This window comes from Littorina saxatilis, linkage group LG15 (assembly GCF_037325665.1).
Source record: "Littorina saxatilis isolate snail1 linkage group LG15, US_GU_Lsax_2.0, whole genome shotgun sequence".
Taxonomy (NCBI): Eukaryota; Metazoa; Mollusca; class Gastropoda; order Littorinimorpha; family Littorinidae; genus Littorina; species Littorina saxatilis.
In genome coordinates, this window is record NC_090259.1 from 8,505,204 (window position 1) to 8,532,388 (window position 27,185).

General features: G+C 40.9%; 1 protein-coding gene and 1 long non-coding RNA gene across 2 annotated transcripts in view; both read left to right on the forward strand.

Annotated features, from left to right (window-relative positions):
* Positions 1-27,185, forward strand: part of LOC138948433 (uncharacterized) — a 179,115-nt gene that overhangs the window by 144,426 nt on the left and 7,504 nt on the right. The gene's annotated exons all lie outside the window — the stretch shown is intronic.
* LOC138948431 (inter-alpha-trypsin inhibitor heavy chain H3-like) lies at positions 10,173-27,097 on the forward strand. The gene is made up of 5 exons (XM_070319967.1): positions 10,173-10,212; positions 14,469-15,021; positions 16,135-16,304; positions 19,724-19,901; positions 22,654-27,097. The coding sequence occupies exons 2-5, from the start codon at positions 14,623-14,625 to the stop codon at positions 24,049-24,051; spliced, it is 2,145 nt and encodes a 714-aa protein (XP_070176068.1). The 5' UTR covers positions 10,173-10,212; positions 14,469-14,622; the 3' UTR covers positions 24,052-27,097.

A 27,185-nucleotide genomic window follows, 5' to 3' on the forward strand; every position in this document is an offset into this window, starting at 1 on the left:
TTGAGCAACTGGAGGTAATGCACGGTGTTTGAGTCTATAGTCTCTCCGACGTACTGAACCTAAGACTGATAAATCCCATTTTTAGAATAAACCTTACAAGAAAATCAAATTACACAAATTAGGTCATATGTTCGCATGATCCGCGGAGACCCGCCTCGGTCTTCGGATAGCTAAGATGGTCTTCGGATGGCTTACTCATCCCAGGTTATTAGAGTCGATCTTTAGTTTCAGGCCAACAGATTGACTTGCATGTAAATGCTTGATACTGTCTCAATCTGTTTCAGTTGATTGCAAGGGCTTCTGATTAAAGTACGAGATTCTTCTTCTTGCGTTCGCCGTCACACCATCAGTTTTGTCTGCTCCCATAGAGTTTGGTGCGGAGAGGGACTGATGCTGGCCACACTTTGTCTCTGATTGGTTTGAGTTGGGGGCATGTCATTAAGACATGTTCTGGAGTCTGGTCTTCCAAACCACAGGGACAGGTTGGTGATGGGGTCAGCTTCAGCTTCCTGAACATGTGGGCGTTGAGGCGACAGTGATCAGTTCGTAGTCGCATGATCACTACTTGCTGCCATCGTTCTAGGAGATGATATGCGTTACTCATTTCTTCTCTGTTTCTGTGTTTTTCATGACTCTTGCATGTAACTGTTCGATACTGTCTCAATCTGTTTGAGTTGATTCGCAAGGGCTTCTGATTAAAGTACGAGACAAGCTGACTCATTTCTTTTCTGTGTGGGGTTGTTTTTTTCATATCTTTCAATTATTACACCCCCGGTATAGGGGTGTGTATAGGTTTCGGTCGATGTGTTTGTTTGTTTGTTTGTGTGTTTGTGTTCGCATATAGATCTCAAGAATGAACGGACCGATCGTCACCAAACTTGGTGAACAGGTTCTATACATTCCTGAGACGGTCCTTACAAAAAATTGGGACCAGTCAAACACACGGTTAGGGAGTTATTGGTGGATTAAGATTCTACAAGGACTTATAGAGAAACATATTCATGGTCAAAGGGAAATAACCTTCTCAGTTGGTGGCAGTGAGAATGGGTGCAGTGAGAATGGTTATTTCCCTTTGACCAACGGGGGTGTTTTTCCTACCTCGAAAGAATTTCTTGTTTTTGTAGCAGTTTGACACTAGCACTGCATTCACAAATCTTAATCTTTTAGTTTCATTCTATACTGAAAGGCATAAATTCTGCAAATAGTGCATTGAACGGTTTTGCTCTCAAACGAAAATCAGATTGAACCTGTAATTTGTAGTTGACATCTTAAGTGTCGGAGCAAATGTTTCACGCTGTCAGCGTACGCTTTGCAGTATTGCTGATCCAGCCACAGCTCACTGTGCTAATAAAGACAATGGGCTGAACGGGAGACAATAACGTAAAAAAGATAGTGTGTGGCCCTATAAAATGCAACTGGCTGTTTGGCTGTATCAGATATCGCAATCATGCCACGACTTGATGAAGGAGAGAGACAGCAAGCGATTGGGATACTTAGAGCTGGCCAAAGCATTGAACGTGATGAACACTGAACGTTTTCCGAAATCATTGCGCTTGGACTCGGTCACTTTTTTTGAAAAATTGTCATTTCATGATGTTCTATTCAAAATCAATAAAGCGAAGGTTTATAAACACTAAAATGGCCAATAAAGAAAATATTCAAACATTGAAAACATTCACCACTGAGTTGATTTTTTGTGATTTTTTAAAGTTCAGTTTGCGGAATTTATGCCTCTCGGTATATGAGCCGACATAACATTTGACTAGGAATCGAGACGAGTATCATGAAGTAAAAGTAAATTTTGAGGGGCTTATTGTCCGTCAGGTCTTAATTGCCTATATTGGACATGAATTGGTTTATACGATTCGAGTTTTACGCCCTCACGGCTTTTTGATGTTTGCGTGTTTAGGTGGTATCAGCCATCTGCACTTATGGTAGAATGACCAAGATCTTTAACGTGCCATTGTGGTGACACGGGGGTGGGAGATGGATACCGTCTCTGGGTCTGCACATAAAGTTGACCCGTGTCTGTCCCGGCCCGGATTCGAACCAGCGACCTCTCGATCACAAGTCCAGTGCTCTACCACCTGAGCTACCCGGGCTCCCCCTAAGAGTATCATGAACGTGGTGCACAGTGACTATATAAATTATTTGTTTAGATCAAGAACAGCTTTGCTTAATTCATGTGCTTATAAACTATATTTCTTAAATACAAATTACATAGTATTCATTCATAATTGTTTCGTATTATGTACATATTTGAAATGGTACTTGTCTTAATTTCAAAATACTATAAATGTACTTTTTGTCAAGGTATAGACAAAAATAACCACCTTTACATTTAATAACAAGGGGAAACAACTGTGTCCGACTGCATTGCAGAACATGACTAGCAATACCATGCAGCGTTGCGGGTAAAAAAAATAGCTACCAAATGTATATCCGATGTTTACCATTAAAAGCATGTAACTGTTCGATACTGTCTCAATCTGTTTGAGTTGATTCGCAAAGGCTTTTGATTATAGTACATTATTCCCCCCTCTGCTTCTTTACCTCTGTAGAAACTTGTAGGGGTAGTTATTTTTCGATAATGACCCAGCAACCAAACAAATAACGACCCAGCAACAGCCTGAATCCTCGATAGTGCAATGGGTTGAGAAGTTGTTCTGTTTCGGTACTACGTTTTGCGACTGAAAAGTTCCGAACGCTCTAATGTACGAAGTATACATATCTGGTGCAAACAATACAAATATACAGCATTTAAATTAACAACTACAGGCCTGAACACATGAATCTCTATATAAAATCCATGAGTTCGGTTGTTTTCTGAATCTAGATCTGCCGTGCTCAAACGTTCATCACAAGCAATTTCGCGCAAGGTAAGTAACTCATACTTTGTCTAGCGACAAGAGTAGTTCCCCTTCTTTTCACTCAGTTTCTTCGACAACAGACTGCAATCCGACGGTCAGTTTTCAACAATATTTCATTTAATAAACAAATCACACGCAACCAAATGCACACATCTCATCAATTTAAACAACATAAAGCGGTTTCATACACTATTTTCCCCAGAAAACTGAACTTCATACAGTTTTTAACGTTAGAACACGGGTGAAAAAGTTCGTCTGCTAGTCCCATTTGACGAAAGAACATTATCCTAAGCGTTACCAAAACATATACAGAACACACAATATCTGCCTTTGCCGCCACAGCAGAATAACAGCATATCTGTGTACTTGATTTTAGTCCAAAATAAGAAAACTGACAAGAAGTGTTAACAGAATGGAATGATTTGCACGGATCGGAACTATACAACCGCGCATTAATCGATCGCCTGCGCAGGTTGACTGGTTGAGTGAATAGGATTCGATCAAACTTTCGCAAAAAACCTCCTCTTTTCTTTGAATAACTGAAGAAAGGAGGAATAAAGAGGTTACACACCTCGTCTCAGTGATTATAAAAAAAAATGGTCTCAGTTCGCGGTCATGAAAAAGCTCGCTAAAGCTCGCATTTTTCATGATTCGCTAACTTCGACCATTATTTTTAATAATCACTGCGACTCGGCATGTCGCATGTAACCTCTACAGATAAGCTTACTCATTTCTTTTCTGTGTGGGGTTGTTTTTTTTTCATATCTTTCAATTATTTTTTTTAGCAGTTTGACACTGCATTCACAAATCTTATTTTAGTTTCATTCTATGAGTCGACTTACATACGAATAGGAATCGAGACGAGTAACCTGACTGAGGTGCACAGTGACTATATACATTATTTGTTTAGATCAAGAACAGCTTTGCCTAATCCATGTGCTTATAAACTATATTCTTTGAATACAAATTGCATAGTATTCATTTATAATTGTTTCCTATTATGTACATATTTGAAATGGTAGTTGTCTTAATTTCAAAATACTATAAATGTACTTTTTGTCAACGTATAGACAAAAATAACCACCTTTATATTTAATAACAAGGGGAAACAACTGTGTCCGACTGCATTGTAGAACACGACTAGCATTACCATGCAGCGTTGCGGTTAACAAAAATAGCTACCAAATGTATATTTAATGTCTACCATTAAAAGCTTGTAACTGTTCGATACTGTCTCAATCTGTTTAAATTGAATGATTCGCAAGGGCTTCTGATTAAAGTACAAGATAAGCTTACTCATTATATTTAGTCAAGTTTTGACTAAATATTTTAACATCGAGGGGGAATCGAGACGAGGGTCGTGGTGTATGTGTGTCTGTCTGTCTGTGCGTGTGTGTGTGTGTGTGTGTGTGTGTGTGTGTGTGTGTGTGTGTGTGTGTGTGTGTGTGTGTAGAGCGATTCAGACGAAACTACTGGACCGATCTTTATGAAAATTGACATGAGAGTTCCTGGGTATGAAATCCCCGAACGTTTTTTTCATTTTTTTGATAAATGTCTTTGATGACGTCATATCCGGCTTTTCGTGAAAGTTGAGGCGGCACTGTCACGCCCTCATTTTTCAACCAAATTGGTTGAAATTTTGGTCAAGTAATTTTCGACGAAGCCCGGACTTCGGTATTGCATTTCAGCTTGGTGGCTTAAAAATTAATTAATGACTTTGGTCATTAAAAATCTGAAAATTGTAAAAAAAAATAAAAATTTATAAAACGATCCAAATTTACGTTTATCTTATTATCCATCATTTGCTGATTCCAAAAACATATAAATATGTTATATGCGGATTAAAAACAAGCTCTGAAAATTAAATATATAAAAATTATTATCAAATTTTTTTTTCGAAATCAATTTAAAAACACTTTCATCTTATTCCTTGTCGGTTCCTGATTCCAAAAATATATAAATATGATATGTTTGGATTAAAAACACGCTCAGAAAGTTAAAACGAAGAGAGGTACAGAAAAGCGTGCTATCCTTCTCAGCGCAACGAATACCCCGCTCTTCTTGTCAATTCCACGGGCACTGCCTTTGCCACGGGCGGTGGAGTGACGATGCAACGAGTATACGGGCTTGCTGCGTTGCGTTGCGTTCAGTTTCATTCTGTGAGTTCGACAGCTACTTGACTAAATATTGTATTTTCGCCTTACGCGACTTGTTTTTACATTTAGTCAAGTTATGATTAAATGTTTTAACATCGAGGGGGGAATCGAGACGAGGGTCGTGGTGTATGTGTGTCTGTCTGTGCGTGTGTGTGTGTGTGTGTGTGTGTGTGTGTGTGTGTGTGTAGAGCGATTCAGACTAAACTACTGGATCGATCTTTATGAAATTTGACATGAGAGTTCCGGGGTATGAAATCCCCATACGTTTTTTTCATTTTTTTGATAAATGTCTTTGATGACGTCATATCCGGCTTTTCGTGAAAGTTGAGGCGGCACTGTCACGCCCTCATTTTTCAACCAAATTGATTGACATTTTGGTCAAGCAATCTTCGACGAAGCCCGGACTTCGGTATTGCATTTCAGCTTGGTGGCTTAAAAATTAATTAATGACTTTGGTCATTAAAAATGTGAAAATTGTAAAAAAAAAATAAAAATTTATAAAACGATCCAAATTTACGTTCATCTTATTCTCCATCATTTTCTGATTCCAAAAACATATAAATATGTTATATTTGGATTAAAAACAAGCTCTGAAAATTAAATATATAAAAATTATTATCAAAATTAAATTGTCGAAATCAATTTAAAAACACTTTCATCTTATTCCTTGTCGGTTCCTGATTCCAAACACATATAGATATGATATGTTTGGATTAAAAACACGCTCAGAAAGTTAAAACAAAGAGAGGTACTGAAAAGCGTGCTATCCTTCTTAGCGCAACTACTACCCCGCTCTTCTTGTCAATTTCACTGCCTTTGCCATGAGCGGTGGACTGACGATGTATACGGTCTTGCTGAAAAATGGCATTGCGTTCAGTTTCATTCTGTGAGTTCGACAGCTACTTGACTAAATATTGTATTTTCGCCTTACGCGACTTGTTTTCTTTTCTGTGTGGGGTTGTTCTTTTTCATATCTTCCAATTATTATTGTTGCAGTTTGACACTGCCTTCACAAATCTTAGTTTTGTTTCATTTTATGAGTCAACTAACATACAAATGGTGAGTATCCTGCTGGAGGTGCACAGTGACTATATAAATTATTTTTTAGATCAAGAACAGCTTTGCTTAATTCATGTGCTTATAAACTATATTTTTTGAATACAAATTGCATAGTATTCATTTATAATTGTTTCGTATTATGTACATATTTGAAGTGGTAGTTGTCTAAATTTCAAAATACTATAAATGTACTTTTTGTCAAGGTATAGACAAAAATAACCACCTTTATATTTAATAACAAGGGGAAACAACTGTGTCCGACTGCATTGCAGAACATGACTAGCAATACCATGCAGCGTTGCAGGTAAAAAAAATAGCTACCAAATGTATATCCGATGTTTACCAATAAAAGCATGTAACTGTTCGATACTGTCTCAATCTGTTTGAGTTGATTCGCAAAGGCTTCTGATTATAGTACAAGATAAGCTTACTCATTTCTTTTCTGTGTGGGGTTGTTTTTTTCATATCTTTCATTATTTTTTTTAGCAGTTTGACACTGCATTCACAAATCTTATTTTAGTTTCATTCTATGAGTCGACTAACATACGAATAGGAATCGAGACGAGTATCATGACTATGGTGCACAGTGACTATATAAATTATTTGTTTAGATCAAGAACAGCTTTGCCTAGTTCATGTGCTTATAAACTATATTTTTTGAATACAAATTGCATAGTATTCATTTATAATTGTTTCGTATTATGTACATATTTGAAATGGTAGTTGTCTTAATTTCAAAATACTATAAATGTACTTTTTGTCAACGTATAGACAAAAATAACCACCTTTATATGTAATAACAAGGGGAAACAACTGTGTCCGACTGCATTGTAGAACACGACAAGCATTACCATGCAGCGTTGCGGGTAAAAAAAATAGCTACCAAATGTATATCCAATGTCTGCCATTAAAAGCATGTAACTGTTCGATACTGTCTCAATCTGTTTGAATTGAATGATTCGCAAGGGCTTCTGAATAAAGTACGAGATAAGCATACTCTTTTCTGTGTGGGGTGGGTTTTTTCATATCTTTCAGTTATTTTTGTAGCAGTTTGACACTGCCTTCACAAATCTTATTTTAGTTTCATTCTATGAGTCGACTAACATACGAATAGGAATCGAGACGAGTACCCCAGGCTAGGTGCACAGTGACTATGTAAATTATTTTTTAGATCAAGAACAGCTTTGCTTAATTCATGTGCTTATAAACTATATTTTTTGAATACAAATTGCATAGTATTCATTTATAATTGTTTCGTATTATGTACATATTTGAAATGGTAGTTGTCTTAATTTCAAAATACTATAAATGTACTTTTTGTCAACGTATAGACAAAAATAACCACCTTTATATTTAATAACAAGGGGAAACAACTGTGTCCGACTGCATTGTAGAACACGACTAGCATAACCATGCAGCGTTGCGGTTAAAAAAAATAGCTACCAAATGTATATTTAATGTCTACCATTAAAAGCATGTAACTGTTCGATACTGTCTCAATCTGTTTGAATTGAATGATTCGCAAGGGCTTCTGATTAAAGTACGAGATAAGCATACTCATTTCTTTGTGGGTGGGTTTTTACATTTAGTCAAGTTATGACTAAATGTTTTAACATCGAGTGGGGAGTTTTTTTCATATCTTTCAATTATTTTTGTAGCAGTTTGACACTGCCTTCACAAATCTATTTTAGTTTCATTCTATGAGTCGACTAACATACGAATAAGGAATCGAGACGAGTACCCTGATCGAGGTGCACAGTGACTATATAAATTATTTTTTAGATCAAGAACAGCTTTGCTTAATTCATGTGCTTATAAACTATATTTTTTTGAATACAAATTGCATAGTATTCATTTATAATTGTTTCGTATTATGTAAATATTTGAAATGGTAGTTGTCTTAATTTTAAAATACTATAAATGTACTTTTTGTCAACGTATAGACAAAAATAACCACCTTTATATTTAATAACAAGGGGAAACAACTGTGTCCGACTGCATTGTAGAACACGATTAGTACTGACCATGCAGCGTTGCGGTTAAAAAAATAGCTACCAAATGTATATCCAATGTCTACCATTAAAAGCATACACATACACAAACACAAACACACATACACACACACACACACACACATGACAAGAATGTGACGAAGGCCCGCTTCTCCTGTGAGTCTGACGCACAAAGCCAACGCAGGGCTGCGCAAGGCCGCTCAGCCTTGTCATGCTCTTGACACAGTCGCTTCCCTTCTTTCCTAGTCAGTTCAATTACATCTGTAAGTGTAAGATTGCTTCCCAAAAAATATATCAGTTATCAAAAATTAAACACTTCTTGAATCTCCACTCGCGAAAGATCTTTTTATTACAATCACATCTTGTCAAATATTGATTATGCATCCACTGTATGGGATTGTGCAAGTGCTAATGTTTTGAAACCTTTAATAGCCAGTCTTCACAGAAGAGCAGTTTAGCTAATTATGCTAACAAATCACACTCCTTCAGAATCAAATTATAAAAATTTGAAAGTATTACCATTTCAAAAAAGATTGATGTATAATAAAGGTGTTATAATGCATAAAGTGATGTCAGGGTATGCACCGGAGACATTACGTGATAATTTTATTTTGAACTATAACAGACTAAAAATCATATCACCGATTCCACGTATTGACCTTTTCAAATCAAGCCTTCTTTATGCAGGTGCGGTCCTATGGAACTCACTGCCTATTTTTCTTAAACATAAAACAAACACAATCATACATCTTAAAATTGTTTTATATGTCACACATAATGCAACTAAACATGTGCTGAATGGTTCGTCAATTCATTTAATATGTATGTGCATATTAAACAAAATTATAATAATATTCAGATCCAGATTAAGTGATGTTAAAAAATGACACTTTTTATCATTGACAATTGTACTTAAAATGCAGTATCACATTTATTTTTAAATTTGTATCTGTATATACAGTTATAATGTGTTAAGTTTGATGTGATAGTTCTTTGATTATATTGTTTTCTGTTCTTGTTGACCCTATATTAGGGCGAGGGCTGGATGTAAAAGCGGCAATATTCTTGCTTATCTATTACTCTCGATAATAAAGATTTTGTCTTGTCTTGTCTGTCTTGTCTTGTCTTGTCTCTCTCTCTCTCTCTCTCTCTCAGAGAGAGAGAGAGAGAGACTGAGTCCAAGGGCGGATCTGGGGGAGAGTTACACGGGTTACGGAACCCCCCCAACTCCCCCCATCCCCCCAAAAAAGAGGTAATTTATTGGCTCAGGATGCACCAGATAGCTCTATTTTGCTTCTTTGGATAAAAAAAATTTCCGGGGGGGCATGCCCCCGGACCCCCCTGAAGGCTTAGGCGCCTTCGGCGCCGTCAACTTGTATCTTCGCAGTCATTTTGTACCCCCTCCCCCCCCCTCCAAAGTGAATTGATCCGCCCTTGAGACTGAGAGACTGACTCTGAGAGACTGACTGAGAGAGAGAGAGAGAGTGAGGGTGAGAGAGAGAGAGAGAGAGAGAGAGAGAGAGAGAGAGAGAGAGAGAGATAGAGATAGAGAGAATTGAATTAAATTGAATTGAACTTTATTTTTACAAGGATTAAGATTCAAGGCTGCGCCTTTTCTTACAATCTGTCCTTGGGAGAGAGCAACTGACCGGAGCCCGCGGAGAGTTTCATAGTGTGTTTGTCAGTGTGTGTGTGTGTGCGCGCGCGTGTGTGTGTGTCAGTGTATGTGTAAGAGCGAGACTGAGAGTTTTGGTGTGTGTGTATATAAATATATGTGGGCGTTTGGGGAGGAAGGAGGGGGGGGGGAGGGGAGGAAAAACCCACAGCTTTTGTCTTAATACTAAAATACACAAAAACGAAAGCTAAATTATTTAGTTTAGCCAATTTTGTTTACCATTGATAGCAGAATATATATATTTATATATATATATATATTCACACGATTAAATAACATGTCAGCGCACGTTTTTGATTTTCATTTATACCGCCTGTTCATTTCACTATGAGGCATTTGGTTTAGTTTACGAAGAGAATAAAGACGGGCACTGTCCCGACTATTTACCAGAAAGTCTTAAAAACAGCAGGCGTATATATGGCGACCGTGCAAAATACATCGTGAGTGGCCTTCGCTTCATTTATGTGTACTGCTAGCTTGAACGAAGAGGTTTTACGCTTGTATAGCGGGTTGCTTGTGTTTCTCTACACGCGCATACCGTCCTTGTCACGCTCTCACCAGCGAAAGCTTTCAAAGCCTGGAATCTGCAGGCCTGAAACTGAAAGTCTCAAAAGTGGTGCTCTACAGTAACAGTGTACAAGTACAAGTACTAGAGCTTCTAGCCTAGCTTTGGCTAGTGATTCTGAAAATTTACTAGCCAGCAAGCAAACTTTACTAGCCAAACCAACAATTTGTTTCAGCAACTTTTTGAGTAGATTAACATTTCTACTCGCCAGTTACATGTTTCTACTCGCCAATTTCAGGGCTGATCTTGATCTTGATCTTGATGGATTACGCTGCTGGGTACCAGAAGACTGGCGTAAATGCAGCGGGGGAGAGTGCGGCAGCCTAATGGTGGTGTACGGCTGCTAGCTTGGCTTTAAAGATGCCAATGCTTTTGGAGGTTACAGTAATTGTCCTCAAGTAGATTCCAGTCTTGTGCCGTCTTCACAAAAAAGGAGTTCCTAAACTGATCAGTGCGGCCTTGGGGCACTGAATAGGGTCTAGAATTGTTTCTTGAATACTGTGAGACGATGTTGGATGTGTGATGGTCAGAGTGTCTCACTGGCCTGATTTTACGGCCTTGCTTCTGCTCAGTTAAGAACTGGTGTGATGGTAGTGCCGGTACCAGCCCCTCAACCACCCTATAGAAGAACGTCAGACGGAGTTGTTGACGTCGCTGTTGCAGAGGTTGGAGTCCAGTTTTCTCTAGGAGTCTGGTGACGCTGCCGGGGGTCGACGACCTGAAGTCGCCTGTGATAAACCTTGATGCTTTGCGTTGTACGCGTTCGATGCAGTCAATGTCTTTCTTCAGGTAGGGGTCCCAGACAACCGCCCCATACTCCAGGAGGGGACGCACAAGGGAGAGGTAGGCCTGCTGACGGCAACGAGGCGGGCAGCGTTGGAGGTTGCGGCGAAGGAAGCCAAGGGTGCAGTTAGCTTTTTTAGTGATAGAAGAAATGTGGGGGCTCCATTTCATGTCGTCTGAGAGGAGAATGCCAAGGTAGGGTGTGGATCTAACGTTTTGGAGGATGCTGTTGTCCAGTTGGTAGTAGAAGTCAGAGGATTTGTTTATACTGAGGATAGCATTTAGAGGCGTTCAAGCGCATGCCCCAGGTAACCGCCCATTCTTCGAGGTGTCTGAGGTCTTGTTGCAGGGATTGGTGGTCCGTGAATGAGTTTATTTCCCTATAGAGCAGGCAGTCATCGGCGAACAAGCGGACGTGGGACGATACGGAGGCTGGCAGGTCGTTAATATGGACAAGGAAGAGTAGTGGGCCGAGCACCGTCCCCTGCGGGACGCCAGAGTCTACTGTAGTTGATTCGGATGAAGTACCCTCGAGTACAACTTTCATGGAGCGCTTAGTGAGGAACGACGTGAGCCAGTTGAGTAGGGGGCCGTTTATGCCATAACAGGAGAGTTTGTGGAGAAGGTGGGGGTGGGGGACAGTGTCGATCTGATTGAGGTCCCGTCGCGATATAACCTTGAATGGTTGAAAACGACGTTATTAAACACCAAACAAAGAAAGAGTCTGATTGAGGTCGTAATCGATTCATTTCGTTCATTTTGCACACAGTCATTGGTCAAGTGTCGCAGTGCATGCACACTTAGGCCTGAAAAAAAAAGAGGTGTGGTTACGGTAACCCGACCTACCCTATTTTTGGGGGCCGATCCTATAACTTTTTTATTACATTTGTCAAAAAAATACCCCAAAAAACAAGTAAACGAGTGCAGAAAACGCAATGAAAGCGAAAGCGCCTGAGTCGCACACTTATTTCCCTGTCAAGTAGGTTTAATTTGTACACATTAGAAAAAAAAGTTTAAAAAAAAAAAAAGTGATTGCCTACCTTCCTACCCTATTTTTTTTGGCTATGTTACCGTAACCACACCTATTATTTTTTTGGGCCTTACTGACTTAGACTCTCTTGTACTTGTACCTGACTGGCTTAACTTATGATCTTGTTAAATCGCTTTTCTTCTGGCTGGTTGCCAGATATATTTCTTGTATTACATTTTCGGTAATCTTGAACTTTAGCGTGTTAAATTCATAGCTCAGAATCCAGTGACATTCTTGACTTAATTGTGATACAAGTCCATGTAAGCAAGCCAAAGAACATTTGTCGTGAAATTAATTCACGGATTGAGCTCCAAACTTAAGGATAATTATTTAATTTGGTTGTTAAATCGACGAAAATGCACTGAAAATGGCGTACGTTGTCAACCATGGGACATCATTTACACAAAAGAGTTGTCTCCCTTGTCCGCTCATACGGATAATTCCTTCTTTGACCCATGTAAACGAAATGCATTCGTACAGTTCATCGGAGTTCATTCCGTAACTTCAAAGGGATCTAAAAATGACTTGTTATGATTACAAGTGCAGGTTCTACAAATTTGGAGACTTATAAATGGCTGTGAATTATGAGCTATGAATTTAACACGCTAAAGTTCAAGATTACCACATTTTCCATGAATTTACAACGCTAAGTACAAGATAACCACCAATTGTTGAGTTTGAGCATGGTGGGATCCGATCATGACCTGCAGGTACTGAGATAGTGTCAGTACTGCAAAAGTGCAGTGATTCATCTAATGCACAGGTATAATATAGATCCTCCTTCACTTGCTGTGTCAGCGCCCGTTTTTACCACTTAATTGCATTCCTTTGAATTCACTATACAGGTATGACTATGATAAACCGACCATTAAGAGCGTCATCGTCCCAGACTAAATTTTAAAAACTGTTTGGAATTTTGGATCGGGAAATCCTTTCATGCAATGACGTCGGCGTCGGCGCTTGGCCAATGCATTTCAGAGTCAGTCTACAACATAATGTCAGTAACATGCACTTGCAAGAAACGCATGGAGAAAGTGAGAAACCGACAAGTCGACACATATTGAAGAACTCACGTGTGCCGGGTTGGTTCATTGGTAGAGCGCTCTCTTACTGACCCGGGGGTCACGAGTTAGAATCTCCTCTCTGACAAGAATAGTTTTAACTTCTTTTTCTTCTTTTTAAATTCAACTTTTTTTTTCTTCTGAATTCCTACATCTTGTATTTTATTCATTTGAAAGGTTTTGAGTGGTGTATTAAAAATCTAATTTAGCTGTATTCTAATTTTAGAGGTAATGGTGGTTGGAGGCTTGTCAGATCACGTGCTTGTATTTAATGATCCATGAGTCACATCATTTATGCATTCCACAAGTTATAATTGGTTGCTCAACAACACACACAGTACATACATGTATGCTTCCAGCCAGGAAAGAAATCACCAGTCTGTGTACGACTGTGTGTCGTGTGTGTGTGTTCATTATTATGCCTTGGAGCTCACACAGTTGCAGTGTTAATGTGTGTATAACGATAAGCATGTCGTGGGTGAAATCATGGGATCTCGTAAGTGACTTAGCGCCAAGAGTCACTTACGAGGTCCCCCGATTTCATCTACGATGTGTATAACACAGCGAATATTTGTAGTGAAGAAATAGATTTCAATAAATCAGATGCATTTAAGCGAGTTGTCAGTGTAATTACTTCGGGGGCACCTGTCACTGGCGAGGAGATGAATGAGATGAATGAGTTTTTGTTTGTTTGTTTGCTTAACGCCCAGCCGACCACGAAGGGCCATATCAGGGCGGTGCTGCTTTGACATATAACGTGCGCCACACACAAGACAGAAGTCGCAGCACAGGCTTCATGTCTCACCCAGTCACATTATTCTGACACCGGACCAACCAGTCCTAGCACTAACCCCATAATGCCAGACGCCAGGTGGAGCAGCCACTAGATTGCCAATTTTAAAGTCTTAGGTATGACCCGGCGGGGGTTCGAACCCACGACCTCCCGATCACGGGGCGGACGCCTTACCACTAGGCCAACCGTGCCGGTATGAGATGAGCAGCGTTCAACTCAGGGTATAAACCACTATCCAATTTAAGACTGTCACCAGTATTGATAGTTTCAAGGTCACTGAAACTCTGAGTGAAGGTGTTGATAAACATGCCCATGGGCACACGGTAAAATAGCGTTATTTGATGCCCTAATGAGTCACGTGTGTGTACGGGAACTGCTTATATATAAGAGTGAAAAGTTTCTCTGTTTTCATTCTGGACTAAAAGTAAAGAATTTGTTAAACCATTTCTCTGTTTCTTTTGCAGTTTGCACATTCTTCACAGCAGAGAGCGACAGTCTTCTGTTCCTCGAAGAAACAACATGTAAACTGCTGACCTGGTCTTGGACAGAAGACACAGACATCTGTGGAGGACGTAGCTAATTGTGAAGAGGCAAAAACACAACAACAGTTCAACCAACATGGAGCTCAAAAATCAATATATTTTACCCGCATTCAAAAGATTTGTACCTGTTCTTCTCTTGTGTTTTTGCACCTGTGCTTCGTACGGCTCCAAACTGAAATCATCAGGAACCCACCTTCTCGCCATTCAAGATCAGAGTGCATCGCTTCAGCTGCAATCTGCTGGGCCAGCGCCTCTTCAAAGGCATCAGCGAGATGTTTCTGGGAGTGTGGAAATAAAGCAGTTCCATGTCAGTTCCAAGCTCTACTCGCGTTTTGCCACAGTGAAGATGGAGAGCGAGGTTTTGAACCAGGCCCAGGAGGGAAGCAAGGAGGTCAGCTTTCAGGTCCAAGTGCCTGAAGCGGCCTTCATGTCCAACTTTTCCATGGTGGTTGACGGTCAGGTGCATATGGCGCAGGTATGAACATGTTTCTGTTCCACTTACAGGGGAAACCCCCACTTTTGAGACGCAGGTATCAAAAAAAAAATTCTCACACTTGAGTTAGGCCACAAAAAAATAGGTGTGTTTACGGTAACATAGGCCAAAAAAATAGGGTCGGTAGGTCTGGAATTTTTTTTTTTTTTTTTTTTTTTTCCCAAAAAACCATATTTTTACGTTATTTATAAAAAAAAACCAAGATTTTTTTTCTTTTTTTTTTTCTTCCCCCAAATGCCAAAAAAAAGTCTAGGGTCGCGCGAAAAAAATAGGGTCGGTCGGGTTACCGTAAACAGACTATTTTTTTGTTGTTGGCCTTATTATATTGGAAAACCCCCTTTGAGACCCCATGTGGGGCAGGTATCAACATGTTTCTGTTACACTTACATGGGTGGGGTTCTTTCGGTATATATGCCGAAAATCTGGATTCGTAATGTCTGTGGTGACGTCTGCAACACTGAAGTCAGGATTCCTGACATTTTTCAAAACCTGTAATGTCGAAAGCAAAATATAGTTTGATAATGCGTCATAAAGCAAATAATGGCATCAAGAAACCGACAAAAAAATGTCAAGAGCAAAGATTTTATTTTAATTTTTTTCAGGACTGTAGTTTGACAGAAATCTTGGCTAGAACCTGGCTCAAGTGTCCTTTTTCTCATAGATTGAATGGAATTGTTCAAAACCAAATGATTGGAAAACAAGAACCAGAAAAATGTCCAGTTAACGCTGATTACCTTTGTGCAGGTGATGGAGAAAGAGGCGGCACAGCAGAGGTACGACCAAGCCAAGAACCACAAAAATGTCCAGTTAACGCTGATTAACGTTTTGCAGGTGCTAGAAAAAAAGGCGGCACAGCAGAGGTCTCCCCCCCAAGCCAAGAACCACAAAAATGTCCAGTTAACGCTGATTAACGTTTTGCAGGTGCTAAAAAAAAAGGCGGCACAGCAGAGGTACGACCAAGCCAAGAACCACAAAAATGTCCAGTTAACGCTGATTAACGTTTTGCAGGTGCTAAAAAAAAAGGCGGCACAGCAGAGGTACGACCAAGCCAAGAACCACAAAAATGTCCAGTTAACGGTGATTAACGTTTTGCAGGTGCTAGAGAAAGAGGCGGCACAGCAGAGGTATGACCAAGCCAAGGCCAAGAACCAGACGGCGGGCCAGGTGAAGCAGTCCCCACTCAAACCACAGCGCGGCATGGAACTCTTCACCATCAACGTCAACCTTGCACCTCGTGGAACGGCATTCTTCACCATTGTCTACAAGTAAGTGTCCAATGGAAGCAGGGCTTGCCGCCTACGCTCTACCTAGACGGTCCCGGTATCCCCCAAATATAATTTTTTTATGGGGGTCCTCAAAATCTGTACCATCAACGTTAACCTTGCAGTTGCACCCTGGATGAACGGCATTCTTTACCCTTGTCTACAAGAAAGTTATCAAATAACCAAAGGGAAGTAATCGCTCTTTATGAATATGACATGTGTAATGGAGTAAGCGAGAGTTATACGGAACCTTTCTCCTGGCACCTGAGAGAATAACAAGCACAGTTGAAATGAACAAGCGACTTTCATCCTCTACAAGTGAGTGTCCAATGCAGGGTTTAGCCTGGGAGAAAAAGGCAATGGGACATTTGTCCCCCTCAACCAAATTCCGATGGGACATAGTCGAAGGCAAGAAGCGCCAAAGAGGCCTGTACGCGTTTTGACCAAAGATGCAAAATAGTGCAGTATGGTGCCATCTGAGAATTAGCCACTATATCGTGTTATCTCTGTATGTGTGTGTGTGAGCGTGTGTGTGTGGTTGTAATCCGATGTAAAGTGTACATTTGCTGGCGCAGTGGAACGTAATCTTAATGCGCCCTTTGACGCACTGACGCAAATTGTGATGGGACATTTTCAGATTTAATGCGCCAATGGCGCAGGGCGCAATAGTAATTGAAACCCTGCAAATGGAAGCAGGTCTCCTCACCTACTCTCTACCTAGATTCACACCTGTACAGTTTACCCCTACTATTTTTGAGTAATTGATTACTCATTTTTAGGATTTGGGAAAAAAATACTCCATTTAAATCCAAACTACGATTTTCAAATGTGTTTCAAATTAGGTTTGTGTTGCAAATAATGGCTTTTGTAACCACTAGGTTACTCTTTTGGTCATTAGATTACTATTGTTTTGACTTGACCATTACTACCGGCACGGTTGGCCTGGTGGTAAGGCGTTCGCCCTGTGATCGGGAGGTCGTGGGTTCGAACACCGGCCGGGTCATACCTAAGACTTTAAAATTGGCAATCTAGTACTAGTGGCTGCTCCGCCTGGCGTCTGGCATTATGGGGTTAGTGCTAGGACTGGTTGGTCCGGTGTCAGAATAATGTGACTGGGTGAGACATGAAGCCTGTGCTGCGACTTCTGTGCACATTATGACTTCTGTCAATATAATATGGCCCTTCGTGGTCGGCTGGGCGTTAAGCAAACAAACAAACAAACAAAATTACTCTTCAAGTTTTGGGGGTAAACGGTCCCCGGACCCCCAATTATAAATGTTTAGGTGGTCCTAGGAGCCCCTCAGTGGAATTTGTAGAGAGTCCCAAAACCACAAGGACTTTTGGAAGTTCTGTGATATCTCACAAAAACGTTACTTATCATATTTATCCATAAATTAGAGTCAGTAGAGATCCGACAGGACATTTTTTTGTCTTTAAAATACAACATTCAAGTGTATGCATTTTTTTGTCCATCCTGTTGCAGCCCTAAAAGTAAAAAATTTTGGCGTACTGGCCTTTGGCTAGTGATTCTGTACATTTACTAGCCAGAGAGCGAACTTTACTAGCCGAAACGACAATTTGTTTCAGCAACTTTACTCGCATTTGGCGAGTAAATGAACATTTCTACTCGCCAGTTACCGTATTTGACGGACTACAAGCCGCGACTTAAAAAAAAAAAAATAGCATTGCGGCTTATAAAAAGTTGCAGCTAAAACATTACCTAAACTTGAATAGCATTCACCTAATGGAAGTCGCCGCGGATTTTTATTTCGCTCGATTAGCGATTACCGGTACTTTATTAGCTCTGTACTCAAGACTCGTCGCTTTTCTCTTTCTTTCGCGAATCTTTGTTTGTCAACAAGTCGTCGTGACAAGATAGCGTACAGAGAAACACCGGTTGCATCAGGATCTCGCGCACGCGAGATTTCGTTTTTTTGTGTCTTGCGATAGTTGGAGGAGCGAGAGCCGCCATGTTGTGTTTTCGTCTGCTCGAAATGTGCGCAAAAGTCATAAATCATCCCAAAAAAGCTTATTCCGGGCGGGACTACATGTGTGTGTGTTGGTTACAAATTGTGTGTGTGATATTTTTCTTCAAACTTTTTCACATTTCTTCTTTGTTTCACTTGTTTATTCTCGGAGCCGATTTCGCCAAATACCGTACTTTTGTTTGCCTGGTTGTTTTGATTGATTGACACGATCTGATTATATTTTTTTCGACGGCGGCTAATATAGTGACGCGGCCTATACGTGGCTCATCCCAATTTTTTTGTTAAAAGTCGGGGGTGCGGCTTATAAAACGGTGCGTCTTGTAATCCGTCAAATACGGTACATGTTTCTACTCACCATAAGGAGTAAAATACTCGCCACTTTCAGTCCTGTGTTGTATATGGAAACTAGCTCAGTGTCACATGTAGCTGACCTCAGTCCTCCCAAGTGAAAGCTGGGAAAAAGGGGCTCTTCCACAAACAATAACACTTTTTTTTAAAAATACAATAATAATAATTACATGGCGCAAATCCTAATATAGTTCTAATCGCCTTACAATTAATGTTCATTCTAATATTTCATTATCTTCATTACAGCAACAGTGGAATTTGTAGAGAGTCCCAAAACCACAAGGACTTTTGGAAGTTCTGTGATATCTCACAAAAACGTTACTTATCATATTTATCCATAAATTAGAGTCAGTAGAGATCCGACAGGAAATTTTTTTGTCTTTAAAATACAACATTCAAGTGTATGCATTTTTTTTTCCATCCTGTTGCAGCCCTGAAAGTAAAAAATTTTGGCGTACTGGCCTTTGGCTAGTGATTCTGTACATTTACTAGCCAGAGAGCGAACTTTACTAGCCGAACCGACAATTTGTTTCAGCAACTTTACTCGCATTTGGCGAGTAAATGAACATTTCTACTCGCCAGTTACCGTATTTGACGGACTACAAGCCGCGACTTTACACATTTAAAGAATCTTCAAATAAATAAAAACACAATCACAAAAAGACAGTTATTTCCAGAATTCGTCTATTTTCCAGCAAGGGGATGATATAATGTAAGAAACAAGAAACTCCTCCGAGGTAGGAAAAACACCCCCGTTGGTCAAAGGGAAATAACCATTCTCACTGCCACCAACTGAGAAGGTTATTTCCCTTTGACCATTAATATGTCCCTCTATAAGTCCTTGTAGAATCTTAATCCACCAATAACTCCCTAACCGTGTGTTTGACTGGTCCCAATTTTTGTAATGACCGTCTCAGGAATGTATAGAACCTGTTCACCAAGTTTGGTGACGATCGGTCCGTTCATTCTTGAGATCTATATGCGAACACAAACACACAAACAAACAAACAAACACATCGACCGAATCCTATACACACCCCTATACCGGGGGTGTAATAACACACAAACCCTTTCTGTCCATTTCAGTGAGTTACTGGAGCGGCGGGCAGGGACCTACAGACAGAGGTTGATGATTCAGCCAGGGAGCGTTGTGGCCAACATGTCAGTTCGCGTCTACTTCGCTGAGCGGCAGGGGTTCAAGTACTTTGCCTACAAGCTTCCAGGCAGCGACGCTGAGTTGATTTCAAGCTCCGCTGCTGACCAGGTCAGTCAACAAACAGAATTCAATAGCATTCCTGCTTTTTTCTTAACATATAGACAAAAGAGGACACATCAGTAACCAGGTTAGATTTTTCTTTTTCTGAGTGAACGACGAATTCAATATTTTGGCAAATATTTTTCTTTACATGTCAGGATCAGGGTCGATACATTGCAGGAACCTTTTTAGGTTATCATCGCAACGGAAGCGAGAGAGCGCAATCCCAAAATTAAAAATTTTAATGATAGGAATAATTGGATCCTAGCCTATCCTCCTATTTCTGAGGAGGTCAGTTAGTGGGTTTAGGGTTTGTCATTTTTGCCTTGTAGATTTAGCTGTTTGTCTGTGTGTTATGTTCTTGTTCTCTCTACTTGTCGGTTCTTGTGTCTTCCCAGTTTTAATGGGCGGGGATGTAGCTCAGTTGGTAGCGCGCTGGATTTGTATTCAGTTGGCCGCTGTCAGCGTGAGTTCGATCCCAGGTTCGGCGGAAATTTATTTCAGAGTCAACTTTGTGTGCAGACTCTCTTCGGTGTCCGAACCCTCCCCCCCCCCCCCCCGTGTACACTACATTGGGTGTGCACGTTAAAGATCCCACGATTGACAAAAGGGTCTTTCCTGGCAAAATTGCTTAGGCACAGTTAATAATTGTCTACCTATACCCGTGTGACTTGGAATAATAGGCCGTGAAAGGTAAATATGCGCCGAAATGGCTGCAATCTACTGGCCGTATAAAATTTCATCTCACACGGCATCACTGCAGAGCGCCTAGAACTGTACCCACGGAATATGCACGATATAAGCCTCATTGATTGATTGATAATGTTCTGTTTAGTACATGTAGGGCCAAAAAGAAAAATATGTCTGTTTCCGGTAACCCGACCGACCCTATTTTTAAGCGCCGACCCTAAAGTTCTATTTAATCAGAGTATGTTTGCGTGTGCTTATACCTAGTGATAGTGTAAAGCGCATACTGCTTTTAGTTATGCGCTATAGAAATCTCCTTTATAAATAAATAAATAAAGGGTTTTTTCGCTTTTCGCACCAAAAAAAACAAACAACAAAAACGGGAGGTAATCTGTCGATGAGACTTCACAATCGAAGAGACTTACCTTTATTTCCAAACCCTATTTTGCTTTATCATGACTTCTGACAGTGCAGACCGGGGAAGCCATACGATTTCGCCGTATTTTGTACGCCTTTTGTCTAAAAATACGATCAGTACGGTCGGTTGAAAAAAAAATACGACAAGAAAAGTGCCTACACTACTTATTGCCACAAGCACATCCCTGTCATTCCTGTCTATTTACTGGGCACTGTTTATTTTAATGATTAAAATTAAAAACAGCTTTATAACTCGGCATTTGATCAATGATTACAGCTTTTGTCACATTGAACAAATCATTTGTTTTAAATGAATTGGTAAACTTAATTAACGATGCAACAGACGCGTGCGAAGCATGTTTGAATCATCGAAGTTCAAATGTTGTGTGGAGTACACTCATTTTGAGGGGCGGGGATGTAGCTCAGTCGGTAGCGCGCTGGATTTGTATCCAGTTGGCCGCTGTCAGCGTGAGTTCGTCCCCACGTTCGGCGAGAGATTTATTTCTCAGAGTCAACTTTGTGTGCAGACTCTCCTCGGTGTCCGAACACACCCGTGTGTACACGCAAGCACAAGACCAAGTGCGCACGAAAAAGATCCTGTAATCCATGTCAGAGTTCGGTGGGTTATAGAAACACGAAAATACCCAGCATGCTTCCTCCGAAAGCGGCGTATGGCTACCTAAATGGCGGGGTAAAAACGGTCATACACGTAAAAGCCGTGGGAGTTTCAGCCCATGAACAAACAAACAAACAAACTCATTTTGAGAATACTCCAAACACAATACATACAGGGGTTCCCAGGTCTGACAGTGATTGAGCTGGGTTGGTATTATCTCAAAGACAAGAGAAATACATCGCTCAAAAACAAGTCAGTTAAGTAGAGCAACCAGTCAAAAAACATAGCAAAGACTTCTGTTTTGACCACATACAAATGTCAGATACAAAAAACATAGCAAAGACTTCTGTTTTGACCACATACAAATGTCAGATACAAAAAACATAGCAAAGACTTCTGTTTTGACCACATACAAATGTCAGATACAAAAAACATAGCAAAGACTTCTGTTTTGACCACATACATAGCAAAGACTTCTGTTTTGACCACATACAAATGTCAGATACAAAAAACATAGCAAAGACTTCTGTTTTGACCACATACAAATGTCAGATACAAAAAACATAGCAAAGACTTCTGTTTTGACCACATACAAATGTCAGATACAAAAAAAGCAAGACTGACTGGTTTCCAGTATTTTCACATGACAAACATGTGAAATGAAAAAATGAAATTACAAACAAACAACCCCCCCCCCCCCCCCCCCCAAGTGACAAAGGAACAGCACTGACATAAAGGGATAGAAGGTGCAGTGAGATGTCACAGGCAACAACAGCTAATCTTTACCCTCATTGTCCACAGACTCAGATGATGGCAAAACCAGACTCCACAACACACACACAGTACCAACACCAGCTAATCTTTACCCTCATTGTCCACAGACTCGGATGAAGGCAAAACCAGACTCCACAACGCACACACAGTAGCAACACCAGCTAATCTTTACCCTCATTGTCCACAGACTCAGATGAAGGCAAAACCAGACTCCACAACGCACACACAGTAGCAACACCAGCTAATCTTTACCCTCATTGTCCACAGACTCAGATGATGGCAAAACCAGACTCCAGAGAGCTCGTCTTCCATCCTACGGTAGAGATGCAGCGCAGCTTTGACGCTGACAGAGGCATCCACGGCGAATTCATCGTCCTCTACAGTGTCAACAATGAGCCTGCCGGGGGCAGCATCATCGTCCAGAACGACTATTTCGCCCACTTCTTTGCCCCGCCAGGCCTAGCCCCATTGCCCAAGAACATCCTCTTCATCATCGACATCAGCGGGTCTATGAGCGGCGAAAAGATTGAACAGGCCAAGGAAGCTATGCTGAAGATTCTGGACGATCTGAAGAAACAGGAATCGGACACCTTCAACATTCTGCTGTTTGACGACGGGCTGGAGGCGTGGGCGGACTCACCCATGAGCACTCTGGGCAGGGAGATTGACAAGGCTAAGGGCTTCGTCAGAGTGAAACTGGAGAGCAGGGGAGGGACGAATATCCATTTTGCCTTATTGGAAGGTCTGAGAATTCTGCTCAAAGATCGTGAAGAGAAATCGTGTAAATTTGCTGACATCATCGTTTTCTTGACCGACGGTGATCCAACTACGGGCGTCGCTGATACAGCTCAAATCATCCGTGAAGTAACGACGGAGAACAGAGGAAGATCGTCCATCTTCTCGCTAGGTTTTGGCTTCAACATGAACTACGCTTTCCTCTCCAAGCTGTCAGATCTGAACCGCGGCTTTGCTCGCAGGATCTATGCAGAAAAGGATGCAAACGATCAGCTGAGGAATTTCTACGAGGAGATAAGCACTCCAGTTCTCTGTGACGTCGCGGCCAGATACAGCAGACACGTCGTGGATACCCCCCTCCTCACTTTCACCACTTTCCCTCTCTTCTTCGAGGGAAGGGAGATCATCGTCGCAGGCAAAACCAAGATGGCCGGCGGTACGGGGCTCGACTCCTTAGACGCCGAGCTGCACGCCACAGGCGCGGAAGGAGCGATGGATTTTGTGGTGCCTGTCGGGAAAGTGGAAGTGTTGAGTCACCCAGAAGTGGAGGACGACCTGACGGAAAAGCTGTGGGCGTACATGAAGATCAAGAGTCTGCTGAAATCGATGGAAACGCTGTCGTCTGAAGCCGAGAAGAACACGACCAGGGAACAGGCTCTGAACATGTCCTTGACCTACAGCTTTGTCACGCCTTTGACGTCCTTCAGCATCGTGGTGGAGAAGTATGAACCCGTAGATTCACTGAAGGACTATTCTAACTTGGTGGGAAGGGGCAGCTCGCAAAGGAAAAGCGGAAGGGACGACATTGTGTACCATAACCCACGTGAGGACACAGCAAGTTTTTCCTCAGCATCGGTCACTTCATTGCCATGGGTACTGATGACTATGACAATCCTTGTAGCTCTGTCATGTCACTGTCATGGGCACTGATGACTATGACAATCCTTGTAGCTCTGTGATGTCACTGTCATGGGCACTGATGACTATGACAATCCTTGTAGCTCTGTCATGTCACTGTCATGGGCACTGATGACTATGACAATCCTTGTAGCTCTGTGATATCACTGTCATGGGCACTGATGACTATGACAATCCTTTTAGCTCTGTGATGTCACTATCATGGGCACTGATGACTATGACAATTCTTTTATCTCTGTGATGTCACTGTCATGGGCACTGATGACTATGACAATTCTTTTATCTCTGTGATGTCACTGTCATGGGCACTGATGACTATGACAATCGGTGTAGCTCTGTCTGTTGGCTGTCAAAGTATCTGTGTGGTTTACGTAGAGGTTACATGCCGAGTCTCAGTGATTATCAAAAATAATGGTCGAAGTTAGCGGATCATGAAAAATGCGACCATTATTTTTGATAATCACTGAGACGAGGTATGTAACCTCTTTATTCCTCCTTTCTTCAGTTATTCAAAGAAAAGAGGAGTTTTTGTGCGAAAGTTTGATCGAATCATATTCACCCAACCAGTCTACCTGCGCAGGCGATCGATTAATGCGCGGTTGTATAGTTCCGTGCAAATCATTCAATTCTGTTAACACTTCTTGTCAGTTTCCATGTTTTGAACTAAAATCAAGTACACAGTTATGTTGTCATTCTGCTGTGCCGGTAAAGGCAGATAGTGTGTGTTCTGTTCATGTTTTGGTATCGCTCAGGAAATGTTCTTTCCTCGAATGTGACTAGCAGACGAAGTTTTACACCCATGTTCCAACGTTAAAAACTGTATGAAGTTCAGTTTTCTGGGGCAAAATAGTGTATGAAACCGCTGCATGTTCTTTAAGTTGATTAAATGTTTGCAATTGATTGCGTGTGATCTGTTTGTAAAATGAAATATTGTTGAAAACTGACCGTCGGATTGCAGTCTTGTCGATGCAGCCAAAATCTGGAAGGGGAACTACTCGTGTCGCTAGACAAAGTATGAGAGTTACTTTTCCTTGGAATCTTGCTAGCGATAAACGATTGTGCACGGCAGATCTGAATTCAGAAAACAACCAAACTCATAGATTTTATATTGAGATTCATGTGTTCAAGCCTGTAGTTGCTGGTTTAAATGCGGTATGGTTGTATTGTTTGCTGCAGAAATGTATATTTTGTACATTAGAGTGTTCTGAACTTTTGAGTCGCAAAAAGTAGATCCACAATGTGTACAGCCTCTACCCATGAGCTATCGAGGATTCAGGCCCGTTATTGGGTAAGTGATTTTGGTTGTTGGGTAAGTTACCGAAAAATAACTAGCCCTACCCTACAAGTTTACAGAGAGAAAGAAGCAGCGGGAGGAATAAAATCATGTTTCTCACATGCAGAGACAGTTGCAAACATGCAAAAGTAATTTTGTTTTTATGTGTTCAACCTACCATGCAGAAAAATAGACTTTTTGATAAAGGACAAATACCCCCCGCGGGTTAGGGGGAAGAATTTACCCGATGCTCCCCAGCATGTCGTAACGGATTTTGTGCATGGGTGCAACTCTTCCGTCTAGGACGGAATTTCCGTTTTTCTCAGGAGGCTGCAGACGGATTTTCCGTTTTTTTTAAAATTCTGGAGCAAGGTCATTGTGTTCGGGTGGGGAGTTGCTTGAGAGGTCAGCCACCCTTGACCATGCCTGATAGGGACGGTTGTGTAAAGGTGCCAAGAGGGGGGGGGGGGGGGAGGATGTCATGTCATAGTGGTGAATGTGGCATCTTAAGTGCTGTGTATACCCCCCGCGGGTTAGGGGGAAGAATTTACCCGATGCTCCCCAGCATGTCGTAACGGATTCTGTTTCTCCTTTTACCCTTGTTAAGTGTTTCTTGTATAGAATATAGTCAATTTTTGTAAAGATTTTGGTCAAGCAGTATGTAAGAAATGTTAAGTCCTTTGTACTGGAAACTTGCATTCTCCCAGTAAGGTAATATATTGTACTACGTTGCAAGCCCCTGGACCAATTTTTTTATTAGTGCTTTTGTGAACAAGAAACAATTGACAAGTGGCTCTATCCCATCTCCCCCCTTTCCCCGTCGCGATATAACCTTCGTGGTTGAAAACGACGTTAAACACCAAAGAAAGAAAGAAAGTTACGAACAGACAATCTAAACAAGTCGCGTAAGGCGAAAATACAACATTTAGTCAAGTAGCTGTCGAACTCACAGAATGAAACTGAACGCAACGCAACGCAGCAAGACCGTATACTCGTAGCATCGTCACTCCACCGCCCGTGGCAAAGGCAGTGCCAGTGGAATTGACAAGAAGAGCGGGGTATTCGTTGCGCTGAGAAGGATAGCACGCTTTTCTGTACCTCTCTTCGTTTTAACTTTCTGAGCGTGTTTTTAATCCAAACATATCATATCTATATATGTTTTTGGAATCAGGAACCGACAAGGAATAAGATGAAAGTGTTTTTAAATTGATTTCGAAAAAACAATTTTGATAATAATTTTTATATATTTAATTTTCAGAGCTTGTTTTTAATCCAAATATAACATATTTATATGTTTTTGGAATCAGAAAATGATGGGGAATAAGATGAACGTAAATTTGGATCGTTTTATAAAAAAAATTTTTTTTACAATTTTTATATTTTTAATGACCAAAGTCATCAATTAATTTTTAAGCCACCAAGCTGAAATGCAATACCGAAGTCCGGGCTTCGTCGAAGATTACTTGACCAAAATTTCAACCAATTTGGTTGAAAAATGAGAGCGTGACAGTGCCGCCTCAACTTTCACGAAAAGCCGGATATGACGTCATAAAAGACATTTATCAAAAAAATGAAAAAAACGTCTGGGGATTTCATACCCAGGAACTCTCATGTCAAATTTCATAAAGATCAGTCCAGTAGTTTAGTCTGAATCGCTCTACACACACACACAGACACACACACACACACACACAGACACGCACGCACGCACATACACCACGACCCTCGTCTCGATTCCCCCTCTACGTTAAAACATTTAGTCAAAACTTGACTAAATGTAAAAAGCAAGGTCTTACTTAAATCCAGGGGTCTCAAAAGGGAGTTCCACTGCATATGTTTTTGTTTCTTTTGGTTTGAAAAAGTCTGTGATAGT